This window comes from Oncorhynchus nerka, unplaced genomic scaffold, assembly GCF_034236695.1.
Source record: "Oncorhynchus nerka isolate Pitt River unplaced genomic scaffold, Oner_Uvic_2.0 unplaced_scaffold_475, whole genome shotgun sequence".
Taxonomy (NCBI): Eukaryota; Metazoa; Chordata; class Actinopteri; order Salmoniformes; family Salmonidae; genus Oncorhynchus; species Oncorhynchus nerka.
This window is the reverse complement of record NW_027040486.1, coordinates 371,954-384,684: the sequence shown is the minus strand read 5'-3', so window position 1 is coordinate 384,684 and position 12,731 is coordinate 371,954. Positions and strand designations below refer to the sequence as shown.

At 47.1% G+C, this 12,731-nt stretch overlaps 1 protein-coding gene across 1 annotated transcript in view; it reads right to left on the bottom strand.

The window, feature by feature from the left end:
• Positions 1 to 997: 997 nt before the first annotated feature.
• The window catches only part of LOC115123828 (unconventional myosin-XV-like), a 12,684-nt gene continuing 950 nt past the window's right edge, over positions 998 to 12,731 (bottom strand). Inside the window, exons 2-4 of the mRNA XM_065017043.1 lie at positions 11,173 to 11,296; positions 4,977 to 5,092; positions 998 to 1,147 (exon numbers count right to left, since the gene is read on the bottom strand). Coding sequence (XP_064873115.1) covers positions 998 to 1,147; positions 4,977 to 5,092; positions 11,173 to 11,296 — 390 coding nt within the window. The remainder of the gene's footprint in view (positions 1,148 to 4,976; positions 5,093 to 11,172; positions 11,297 to 12,731) is intronic.

Below are 12,731 nucleotides of genomic sequence, written 5' to 3'. Positions count from 1 at the left end.
GCAGGCAGGCAGACAGACAGACAGACACACACAGACACTGAGTAATGATGGTTCTAATAGTTTGTAGTGGTTTGATGGGGTTTTGTGGTGGTTATTGGTGGTTTGTAGTGGTTTGATGGGGTTTTGTGGTGGTTATTGGTGGTTTGTAGTGGTTTGATGGGGTTTTGTTGTGGTTATTGGTGGTTTGTAGTGGTTTGATGGGGTTTTGTTGTGGTTATTGGTGGTTTGTAGTGGTTTGATGGGGTTTTGTTGTGGTTATTGGTGGTTTGTAGTGGTTTGATGGGGTTTTGTTGTGGTTATTGGTGGTTTGTAGTGGTTTGATGGGGTTTTGTGGTGGTTATTGGTGGTTTGTAGTGGTTTGATGCTGTTTTGTTGTGGTTATTGGTGGTTTGTAGTGGTTTGATGCTGTTTTGTTGTGGTTTGAGGGTGTTTTGCAGTGTTATGTGTTATGTTGTGTGGTGGGTTGTGGTGTTGTGTGGTGGGTTGTGGTGTTGTGTGGTGGGTTTCGTGTTGTGTGGTGGGTTGTGGTGTTGTGTGGTGGGTTGTGGTGTTGTGTGGTGGGTTGTGGTGTTGTGTGGTGGGTTTCGGTGTTGTGTGGTGGGTTGTGGTGTTGTGTGGTGGGTTGTGGTGTTGTGTGGGTTGTGGTGTTGTGGGTTGTGTGTTGTGTGGTGGGTTTCGGTGTTGTGGTGGGTGGGTTGTGGTGTTGTGTGGTGGGTTGTGGTGTTGTGTGGTGGGTTGTGGTGTTGTGTGGTGGGTTGTAGTGTTGTGTGGTGGGTTGTAGTGTTTTGTGGTGGGTTGTGGTGTTTGTGGTGGGTTGTGGTGTTGTGTGGTGGGTTGTGGTGTTGTGTGGTGGGTTGTGGTGTTGTGTGGTGGGTTGTGGTGTTGTGTGGTGGGTTGTAGTGTTGTGTGGTGGGTTGTGGTGTTGTGTGGTGGGTTGTGGTGTTGTGTGGTGGTTTGATGGTGTTTTGTTTCGTTTTGATGGTGTTTTGTGGTGGTTCTAATGGTTGGTGGGTTTCAGAGCCTTCATCTTGGTCCTCTCCTCCTGAGTGATGCGGATGCAGGCCTCTGAGAAGGTGTCATGGACTATCTGTCTGAACAGCAGCTCCAGCAACAGAGGAGTGTTGAAGTTGTCTTTAGGGTAGAACACCTGCAGTACCACAACATCAACATAGACAATATCAAGACTTGGAATGAGCTCATTGGTTGGACAAACAATTATTTTACTTGTTCCTAATTGGCTTGAAGGATCATGACTGATTGTGACTGATTGATACCTTCTTCAGGTAAATCTCTCAGGGTGTGTTAGTGTGTGGGCCCCTCCTACCTCAGGTAAATCTCTCAGGGTGTGTTAGTGTGGGGCCCCTCCTACCTCAGGTAAATCTCTCAGGGCGTGTTAGTGTGTGTGTACCTCTTTCCTCAGGTAAATCTCTCAGGGCGTGTTAGTGTGTGTGTACACTCTTTCCTCAGGTAAATCTCAGGGTGTGTTTGTGTGGGGCTCCTCCTTCCTCAGGTAAATCTCCCAGGGTGTGTTAGTGTGTGGGCCCCTCCTTCCTCAGGTAAATCTCTCAGGGTGTGTTAGTGTGTGTGTACCTCTTTCCTCAGGTAAATCTCTCAGGGTGTGTTAGTGTGTGGGCCCCTCCTACCTCAGGTAAATCTCCAGGATGTGTTAGTGTGTGTGTACCTCTTTCCTCAGGTAAATCTCTCAGGGTGTGTTAGTGTGTGGGCCCCTCCTTCCTCAGGTAAATCTCCAGGGTGTGTTAGTGTGTGTGCCCCTCTTCCTCAGGTAAATCTCCCAGGGTGTGTTAGTGTGTGGGCCCCTCCTTCCTCAGGTAAATCTCCCAGGGTGTGTTAGTGTGTGGGCCCCTCCTTCCTCAGGTAAATCTCCAGGGTGTGTTAGTGTGTGGGCTCCTCCTTCCTCAGGTAAATCTCCCAGGGTGTGTTAGTGTGTGGGCCCCTCCTTCCTCAGGTAAATCTCTCAGGGCGTGTTAGTGTGTGTGTACCTCTTTCCTCAGGTAAATCTCTCAGGGTGTGTTAGTGTGTGGGCCCCTCCTACCTCAGGTAAATCTCCAGGATGTGTTAGTGTGTGTGTACCTCTTTCCTCAGGTAAATCTCTCAGGGTGTGTTAGTGTGTGGGCCCCTCCTACCTCAGGTAAATCTCCAGGGTGTGTTAGTGTGTGTGTACCTCTTTCCTCAGGTAAATCTCCCAGGGTGTGTTAGTGTGTGGGCCCCTCCTTCCTCAGGTAAATCTCCCAGGGTGTGTTAGTGTGTGGGCCCCTCCTTCCTCAGGTAAATCTCCAGGGTGTGTTAGTGTGTGGGCCCCTCCTTCCTCAGGTAAATCTCCAGGGTGTGTTAGTGTGTGTGTACCTCCTTCCTCAGGTAAATCTCCCAGGGTGTGTTAGTGTGTGGCCCCTCCTTCCTCAGGTAAATCTCCAGGGTGTGTTAGTGTGTGGGCCCCTCCTACCTCAGGTAAATCTCCAGGGTGTGTTAGTGTGTGTACCTCTTTCCTCAGGTAAATCTCCCAGGGTGTGTTAGTGTGTGTACCTCCTTCCTCAGGTAAATCTCTCAGGGTGTGTTAGTGTGTGTACCTCTTTCCTCTGGTAAATCTTCCAGGGTGTGTTAGTGTGTGGGCCCCTCCTTCCTCAGTGTGTGTACCTCTTTCCTCAGGTAAATCTCCCAGGGTGTGTTAGTGTGTGGGCCCCTCCTTCCACAGGTAAATCTCCCAGGGTGTGTTAGTGTGTGGGCCCCTCCTTCCTCAGGTAAATCTCTCAGGGTGTGTTAGTGTGTGGGCCCCTCCTTCCTCAGGTAAATCTCTCAGGGTGTGTTAGTGTGTGGGCCCCTCCTTCCTCAGGTAAATCTCCCAGGGTGTGTTAGTGTGTGGGCCCCTCCTTCCTCAGGTAAATCTCTCAGGGTGTGTTAGTGTGTGTACCTCCGTCCTCAGGTAAATCTCTCAGGGTGTGTTAGTGTGTGTACCTCCTTCCTCAGGTAAATCTTCCAGGGTGTGTTAGTGTGTAGGCCCCTCCTTCCTCAGGTAAATCTTCCAGGGTGTGTTAGTGTGTGGGCCCCTCCTTCCTCAGGTAAATCTCTCAGGGCGTGTTAGTGTGTGTGTACCTCTTTCCTCAGGTAAATCTCTCAGGGCGTGTTAGTGTGTGTGTACCTCTTTCCTCAGGTAAATCTCTCAGGGTGTGTTAGTGTGTGGGCCCCTCCTACCTCAGGTAAATCTCCAGGGTGTGTTAGTGTGTGTGTACCTCTTTCCTCAGGTAAATCTCTCAGGGTGTGTTAGTGTGTGGGCCCCTCCTACCTCAGGTAAATCTCCAGGGTGTGTTAGTGTGTGGGCCCCTCCTTCCTCAGGTAAATCTCTCAGGGCGTGTTAGTGTGTGGGCCCCTCCTTCCTCAGGTAAATCTCCCAGGGTGTGTTAGTGTGTGGGCCCCTCCTTCCTCAGGTAAATCTCCCAGGGTGTGTTAGTGTGTGGGCCCCTCCTTCCTCAGGTAAATCTCCAGGGTGTGTTAGTGTGTGGGCCCCTCCTTCCTCAGGTAAATCTCCAGGGTGTGTTAGTGTGTGGGCCCCTCCTTCCTCAGGTAAATCTCTCAGGGCGTGTTAGTGTGTGTGTACCTCTTTCCTCAGGTAAATCTTCCAGGGTGTGTTAGTGTGTGGGCCCCTCCTTCCTCAGGTAAATCTTCCAGGGTGTGTTAGTGTGTGGGCCCCTCCTTCCTCAGGTAAATCTTCCAGGGTGTGTTAGTGTGTGGGCCCCTCCTTCCTCAGGTAAATCTCCAGGGTGTGTTAGTGTGTGTGTACCTCTTTCCTCAGGTAAATCTCTCAGGGTGTGTTAGTGTGTGGGCCCCTCCTACCTCAGGTAAATCTCTCAGGGCGTGTTAGTGTGTGTGTACCTCTTTCCTCAGGTAAATCTTCCAGGGTGTGTTAGTGTGTGGGCCCCTCCTTCCTCAGGTAAATCTCTCAGGGTGTGTTAGTGTGTGGGCCCCTCCTTCCTCAGGTAAATCTCTCAGGGTGTGTTAGTGTGTGGGCCCCTCCTTCCTCAGGTAAATCTTCCAGGGTGTGTTAGTGTGTGGGCCCCTCCTTCCTCAGGTAAATCTCTCAGGGTGTGTTAGTGTGTATACCTCCGTCCTCAGGTAAATCTCTCAGGGTGTGTTAGTGTGTGTACCTCCTTCCTCAGGTAAATCTTCCAGGGTGTGTTAGTGTGTAGGCCCCTCCTTCCTCAGGTAAATCTTCCAGGGTGTGTTAGTGTGTGGGCCCCTCCTTCCTCAGGTAAATCTTCCAGGGTGTGTTAGTGTGTAGGCCCCTCCTTCCTCAGGTAAATCTCTCAGGGTGTGTTAGTGTGTGTACCTCCTTCCTCAGGTAAATCTTCCAGGGTGTGTTAGTGTGTAGGCCCCTCCTTCCTCAGGTAAATCCCCAGGGTGTGTTAGTGTGTGGGCCCCTCCTTCCTCAGGTAAATCTTCCAGGGTGTGTTAGTGTGTAGGCCCCTCCTTCCTCAGGTAAATCTTCCAGGGTGTGTTAGTGTGTGGGCCCCTCCTTCCTCAGGTAAATCTCTCAGGGCGTGTTAGTGTGTGTGTACCTCTTTCCTCAGGTAAATCTCTCAGGGCGTGTTAGTGTGTGGGCCCCTCCTACCTCAGGTAAATCTCCAGGGTGTGTTAGTGTGTGTGTACCTCTTTCCTCAGGTAAATCTCTCAGGGTGTGTTAGTGTGTGGGCCCCTCCTACCTCAGGTAAATCTCCAGGGTGTGTTAGTGTGTGGGCCCCTCCTTCCTCAGGTAAATCTCCCAGGGTGTGTTAGTGTGTGGGCCCCTCCTTCCTCAGGTAAATCTCTCAGGGCGTGTTAGTGTGTGGGCCCCTCCTTCCTCAGGTAAATCTCCCAGGGTGTGTTAGTGTGTGGGCCCCTCCTTCCTCAGGTAAATCTCTCAGGGTGTGTTAGTGTGTGTACCTCTTTCCTCAGGTAAATCTCCCAGGGTGTGTTAGTGTGTGTACCTCTTTCCTCAGGTAAATCTTCCAGGGTGTGTTAGTGTAAGTGTAGTGGTCTTCACTGCTCCTGTGGTGTAGCTGGGTCTGGCTGGTCTCTTCCTCTACAGGCAACTCTCTGGCCACTATAAACACACACACACACACACCAACACATACACACACACACACACACACACACCAACACATAAACACACATACACACAAACACCAACACATAAACACACACAAGAACAATGAAAATTGTCTGGTTGTAGTTCAGGTCTGGTTGTAGTTCAGGTTGTAGTTCAGGTCTGGTTGTAGTTCAGGTTATAGTTCAGGTCTGGTTATAGTTCAGGTCTGGTTCTAGTTCAGGTCTGGTTGTATTTCAGGTCTGGTTATAGTTCAGGTTATAGTTTAGGTCTGGTTATAGTTCAGATCTGGTTGTAGTTCAGGTCTGGTTGCAGTTCAGGTTATAGTTCATGTCTGGGTGTAGTTCAGGTCTGGTTACAGATCAGGTCTGGTTCTAGTTCAGGTCTGTTTGTAGTTCAGGTCTGGTTATAGTTCAGGTCTGGTTGTAGTTCAGGTCTGGTTGTAGTTCAGGTCTGGTTGTAGTTCAGGTTATAGTTCAGGTCTGGTTGTAGTTCAGGTTATAGTTCAGGTCTGGTGGTAGTTCAGGTCTGGTTATAGTTCAGGTCTGTTTGTAGTTCAGGTCTGGTTATAGTTCAGGTCTGGTTGTAGTTCAGGTCTCGTTGTAGTTCAGGTCTGGTTATAGTTCAGGTCTGGTTATAGTTCAGGTCTGGTTGTAGTTCAGGTCTGGTTGTAGTTCAGGTTATAGTTCAGGTCTGGTTATAGTTCAGGTCTGGTTGTAGTTCAGGTTTGGTTATAGTCCAGGTCTGGATATGTTCAGGTCTGGTTGTTGTTCAGATCTGGTTATAGTTCAGATATGGTTATAGTTCAGGTCTGGTTGTAGTTCAGGTTGTAGTTCAGGTCTGGTTGTAGTTCAGGTTATAGTTCAGGTCTGGTTATAGTTCAGGTCTGGTTCTAGTTCAGGTCTGGTTGTATTTCAGGTCTGGTTATAGTTCAGGTTATAGTTTAGGTCTGGTTATAGTTCAGATCTGGTTGTAGTTCAGGTCTGGTTGCAGTTCAGGTTATAGTTCATGTCTGGGTGTAGTTCAGGTCTGGTTACAGATCAGGTCTGGTTCTAGTTCAGGTCTGTTTGTAGTTCAGGTCTGGTTATAGTTCAGGTCTGGTTGTAGTTCAGGTCTGGTTGTAGTTCAGGTCTGGTTGTAGTTCAGGTTATAGTTCAGGTCTGGTTGTAGTTCAGGTTATAGTTCAGGTCTGGTGGTAGTTCAGGTCTGGTTATAGTTCAGGTCTGTTTGTAGTTCAGGTCTGGTTATAGTTCAGGTCTGGTTGTAGTTCAGGTCTCGTTGTAGTTCAGGTCTGGTTGTAGTTCAGGTTATAGTTCAGGTCTGGATATAGTTCAGGTTATAGTTCAGGTCTGGTTATAGTTCAGGTCTGGTTGTAGTTCAGCTCTGGTTGTAGTTCAGGTCTGATTGTAGTTCAGGTCTGATTGTAGTTCAGGTCTGGTTGTAGTTCAGGTTATAGTTCAGGTCTGGTTGTAGTTCAGGTTATAGTTCAGGTCTGGTTATAGTTCAGGTTATAGTTCAGGTCTGGTTATAGTTCAGGTCTGGTTGTAGTTCAGGTCTGGTTATAGTTCAGGTCTGGTTGTGGTTCAGGTCTGGTTGTAGTTCAGGTTATAGTTCAGGTCTGGTTGTAGTTCAGGTTATAGTTCAGGTCTGGTTATAGTTCAGGTCTGGTTGTAGTTCAGGTCTGGTTGTAGTTCAGGTCTGGTTGTAGTTCAGGTTATAGTTCAGGTCTGGTTGTAGTTCAGGTCTGGTTGTAGTTCAGGTCTGGTTATAGTTCAGGTTATAGTTCAGGTCTGTTTGTAGTTCAGGTCTGGTTATAGTTCAGGTCTGGTTGTAGTTCAGGTCTGGTTGTAGTTCAGGTCTGGTTGTAGTTCAGGTCTGGTTGTAGTTCAGGTTATAGTTCAGGTTATAGTTCAGGTCTGGTTATAGTTCAGGTCTGGTTGTAGTTCAGGTCTGGTTATAGTCCAGGTCTGGATATGTTCAGGTCTGGTTGTTGTTCAGATCTGGTTATAGTTCAGATATGGTTATAGTTCAGGTCTGGTTGTAGTTCAGGTTATAGTTCAGGTCTGGTTATAGTTCAGGTCAGGTTGTAGTTCAGGTTTGGTTGTAGTTCAGGTCTGGTTGTAGTTCAGGTCTGGTTATAGTTCAGGTTATGGTTCAGGTCTGGTTATAGTTCAGGTCTGGTTATAGTTCAGGTCTGGGTATAGTTCAGGTCTGGTTATAGTTCAGGTTATAGTTTAGGTCTGGTTATAGTTCAGATCTGGTTGTAGTTCAGGTCTGGTTGCAGTTCAGGTTATAGTTCATGTCTGGGTGTAGTTCAGGTCTGGTTACAGATCAGGTCTGGTTCTAGTTCAGGTCTGTTTGTAGTTCAGGTCTGGTTATAGTTCAGGTCTGGTTGTAGTTCAGGTCTGGTTGTAGTTCAGGTCTGGTTGTAGTTCAGGTTATAGTTCAGGTCTGGTTGTAGTTCAGGTTATAGTTCAGGTCTGGTGGTAGTTCAGGTCTGGTTATAGTTCAGGTCTGTTTGTAGTTCAGGTCTGGTTATAGTTCAGGTCTGGTTGTAGTTCAGGTCTCGTTGTAGTTCAGGTCTGGTTATAGTTCAGGTCTGGTTATAGTTCAGGTCTGGTTGTAGTTCAGGTCTGGTTGTAGTTCAGGTTATAGTTCAGGTCTGGTTATAGTTCAGGTCTGGTTGTAGTTCAGGTTTGGTTATAGTCCAGGTCTGGATATGTTCAGGTCTGGTTGTTGTTCAGATCTGGTTATAGTTCAGATATGGTTATAGTTCAGGTCTGGTTGTAGTTCAGGTTGTAGTTCAGGTCTGGTTGTAGTTCAGGTTATAGTTCAGGTCTGGTTATAGTTCAGGTCTGGTTCTAGTTCAGGTCTGGTTGTATTTCAGGTCTGGTTATAGTTCAGGTTATAGTTTAGGTCTGGTTATAGTTCAGATCTGGTTGTAGTTCAGGTCTGGTTGCAGTTCAGGTTATAGTTCATGTCTGGGTGTAGTTCAGGTCTGGTTACAGATCAGGTCTGGTTCTAGTTCAGGTCTGTTTGTAGTTCAGGTCTGGTTATAGTTCAGGTCTGGTTGTAGTTCAGGTCTGGTTGTAGTTCAGGTCTGGTTGTAGTTCAGGTTATAGTTCAGGTCTGGTTGTAGTTCAGGTTATAGTTCAGGTCTGGTGGTAGTTCAGGTCTGGTTATAGTTCAGGTCTGTTTGTAGTTCAGGTCTGGTTATAGTTCAGGTCTGGTTGTAGTTCAGGTCTCGTTGTAGTTCAGGTCTGGTTGTAGTTCAGGTTATAGTTCAGGTCTGGATATAGTTCAGGTTATAGTTCAGGTCTGGTTATAGTTCAGGTCTGGTTGTAGTTCAGCTCTGGTTGTAGTTCAGGTCTGATTGTAGTTCAGGTCTGATTGTAGTTCAGGTCTGGTTGTAGTTCAGGTTATAGTTCAGGTCTGGTTGTAGTTCAGGTTATAGTTCAGGTCTGGTTATAGTTCAGGTTATAGTTCAGGTCTGGTTATAGTTCAGGTCTGGTTGTAGTTCAGGTCTGGTTATAGTTCAGGTCTGGTTGTGGTTCAGGTCTGGTTGTAGTTCAGGTTATAGTTCAGGTCTGGTTGTAGTTCAGGTTATAGTTCAGGTCTGGTTATAGTTCAGGTCTGGTTGTAGTTCAGGTCTGGTTGTAGTTCAGGTCTGGTTGTAGTTCAGGTTATAGTTCAGGTCTGGTTGTAGTTCAGGTCTGGTTGTAGTTCAGGTCTGGTTATAGTTCAGGTTATAGTTCAGGTCTGTTTGTAGTTCAGGTCTGGTTATAGTTCAGGTCTGGTTGTAGTTCAGGTCTGGTTGTAGTTCAGGTCTGGTTGTAGTTCAGGTCTGGTTGTAGTTCAGGTTATAGTTCAGGTTATAGTTCAGGTCTGGTTATAGTTCAGGTCTGGTTGTAGTTCAGGTCTGGTTATAGTCCAGGTCTGGATATGTTCAGGTCTGGTTGTTGTTCAGATCTGGTTATAGTTCAGATATGGTTATAGTTCAGGTCTGGTTGTAGTTCAGGTTATAGTTCAGGTCTGGTTATAGTTCAGGTCAGGTTGTAGTTCAGGTTTGGTTGTAGTTCAGGTCTGGTTGTAGTTCAGGTCTGGTTATAGTTCAGGTTATGGTTCAGGTCTGGTTATAGTTCAGGTCTGGTTATAGTTCAGGTCTGGGTATAGTTCAGGTCTGGTTATAGTTCAGGTTATAGTTTAGGTCTGGTTATAGTTCAGGTCTGGTTGTAGTTCAGGTTTGGTTATAGTCCAGGTCTGGATATGTTCAGGTCTGGTTGTTGTTCAGATCTGGTTATAGTTCAGATATGGTTATTGTTCAGGTCTGGTTGTAGTTCAGGTTATAGTTCAGGTCTGGTTGTAGTTCAGGTCTGGTTATAGTTCAGGTCTGGTTGTAGTTCAGGTCTGGTTGTAGTTCAGGTCTGGTTGTAGTTCAGGTCTGGTTATAGTTCAGGTTATGGTTCAGGTCTGGTTATAGTTCAGGTCTGGTTATAGTTCAGGTCTGGGTATAGTTCAGGTCTAGTTATAGTTCAGGTTATAGTTCAGGTCTGGTTATAGTTCAGGTCTGGTTATAGTTCAGGTCTGGTTATAGTTCAGGTCTGGGTATAGTTCAGGTCTGGTTATAGTTCAGGTTATAGTTCAGGTCTGGCTGTAGTTCAGGTTCGGTTGTAGTTCAGGTCTGGTTCTAGTTCAGGTTGTAGCTCAGGTCAGGTTATAGTTCAGGTCTGGTTCAAGTTCAGGTTATAGTTCAGGTCTGGTTGTAGTTCAGGTTATAGTTCAGGTCTGGTTGTAGTTCAGGTCTGGTTATAGTTCAGGTCTGGTTGTAGTTCAGGTCTGGTTGTAGTTCAGGTCTGGTTGTAGTTCAGGTCTGGGTATAGTTCAGGTCTGGTTATAGTTCAGGTTATGGTTCAGGTCTGGTTATAGTTCAGGTCTGGTTATAGTTCAGGTCAGGTTATAGTTCAGGTCTGGTTCATAGTTCAGGTCTGGTTATAGTTCAGGTCAGGTTATAGTTCAGGTCTGGTTATAGTTCAGGTTATAGTTCAGGTCTGGTTATAGTTCAGGTCTGGGTATAGTTCAGGTCTGGTTATAGTTCAGGTTATGGTTCAGGTCTGGTTATAGTTCAGGTCTGGTTATAGTTCAGGTCAGGTTATAGTTCAGGTCTGGTTCAAGTTCAGGTTGTAGTTCAGGTCTGGTTATAGTTCAGGTCTGGTTATAGTTCAGGTTATAGTTCAGGTCTGGTTATTGTTCAGGTCTGGTTATAGTTCAGGTCTGGGTGTAGTTCAGGTCTGGTTGTAGTTCAGGTCTGGTTGTAGTTCAGGTCAGGTTATAGTTCAGGTCTGGTTCAAGTTCAGGTTGTAGTTCAGGTCTGGTTATAGTTCAGGTTATAGTTCAGGTCTGCTTATAGTTCAGGTCTGGTTATAGTTCAGGTCTGGTTGTAGTTTAGGTCTGGTTATAGTTCAGGTTATAGTTCAGGTTATAGTTCAGGTTATAGTTCAGGTCTGGTTATTGTTCAGGTCTGGTTATAGTTCAGGTCTGGTTGTAGTTCAGGTCTGTTTGTAGTTCAGGTCTGGTTGTAAGTTCAGGTCTGGTTGTAGTTCAGGTCAGGTTATAGTTCAGGTCTGGTTCAAGTTCAGGTTGTAGTTCAGGTCTGGTTATAGTTCAGGTTATAGTTCAGGTCTGCTTATAGTTCAGGTCTGGTTGTAGTTCAGGTCTGGTTGTAGTTTAGGTTTGGTTATAGTTCAGGTTATAGTTCAGGTTATAGTTCAGGTTATAGTTCAGGTCTGGTTGTAGTTCAGGTCTGGTTATAGTTCAGGTTATAGTTCAGGTCTGGTTATAGTTCAGGTCTGGTTGTAGTTCAGGTCTGGTTGTAGTTCAGGTCTGGTTATAGTTCAGGTTATAGTTCAGGTCTGGTTGTAGTTCAGGACTGGTTGTAGTTCAGGACTGGTTATAGTTCAGGTTATAGTTCAGGTTGTAGTTCAGATCTGGTTGTAGTTCAGGTTGTAGTTCAGGTCTGGTTGTAGTTCAGGTCTGGTTCTAGTTCAGGTCTGGTCTTGTTCAGGTCTGGTTCTAACCTGGTGAAGGGAGGGGGCTGCTGTGGGAGTCGGCTAGGGCAGGTGGGCGGGATTTTGTTGCCTTGGTGACTTTGGATCCACCCTCCTCCTTTGGTTTCCGAGGCGCCGCCGGAGAGAAAGACTTCTGAAAGAGAGAGAGAGACTGTGTGTGTGTGTGTGTGTGTGTGTGTGTGTGTGTGTACCTATGGTGGTGGGTTGGCCATCTGGTCTTTCAGGATATACATGGCTGTGTGTGTGTGTGTGTGTGTGTGTGTGTGTGTGTGTGTGTGTGTGTGTGTGTGTGTGGTACCTGTGGTGGTGGGTTGGCCATTTGGTCTTTCAGGATATAGTTCATGGCTGTGTGTGTGTGTGTGTGTGTGTGTGTGTGTGTGTGTGTGTGTGTGTGTGTGTGTGTGTGTGTGTGTGTGTGTGTGTGTCAAGTTCCTGTGGTGGTGGGTTGGCCATCTGGTCTTTCAGGATATACATGGCTGTGTGTGTGTGTGTGTGTGTGTGTGTGTGTGTGTGTGTGTGTGTGGTGTGTGTGTGTGTGTACCTGTGGTGGTGGGTTGGCCATCTGGTCTTTCAGGATATACATGGCTGTGTGTGTGTGTGTGTGTGTGTGTGTGTGTGTGTGTGTGTGTGTGTGTGTGTGTGTGTGTGTGTGTCTGGTTGTGGTGGTGGGTTGGCCATCTGGTCTTTCAGGATATACATGGCTGTGTGTGTGTGTGTGTGTGTGTGTGTGTGTGTGTGTGTGTGTGTGTGTGTGTGTGTGTGTGTGTGTGTGTACCTGTGGTGGTGGGTTGGCCATCTGGTCTTTCAGGATATACATGGCTGTGTGTGTGTGTGTGTGTGTGTGTACCTGTGGTGGTGGGTTGGCCATCTGGTCTTTCAGGATATACATGGCTGTGTGTGTGTGTGTGTGTGTGTGTGTGTGTGTGTGTGTGTGTGTGTGTGTGTGTGTGTGTGTGTTATTGTGGTGGTGGGTTGGCCATCTGGTCTTTCAGGATATACATGGCTGGTGTGTGTGTGTGTGTGTGTGTGTACCTGTGGTGGTGGGTTGGCCATCTGGTCTTTCAGGATATACATGGCTGTGTGTGTGTGTGTGTGTGTGTGTGTGTGTGTGTGTGTGTGTGTGTGTGTGTGTGTGTGTGTGTGTGTGTGTGTGTGTGTGTGTACCTGTGGTGGTGGGTTGGCCATCTGGTCTTTCAGGATATACATGGCTGTGTGTGTGTGTGTGTGTGTGTGTGTGTGTGTGTGTGTGTGTGTGTGTGTGTGTACCTGTGGTGGTGGGTTGGCCATCTGGTCTTTCAGGATATACATGGCTGTGTGTGTGTGTGTGTGTGTGTGTGTACCTGTGGTGGTGGGTTGGCCATCTGGTCTTTCAGGATATACATGGCTGTGTGTGTGTGTGTGTGTGTGTGTGTGTGTGTGTGTGTGTACCTGTGGTGGTGGGTTGGCCATCTGGTCTTTCAGGATATACATGGCTGTGTGTGTGTGTGTGTGTGTGTACCTGTGGTGGTGGGTTGGCCATCTGGTCTTTCAGGATATACATGGCTGTGTGTGTGTGTGTGTGTGTGTGT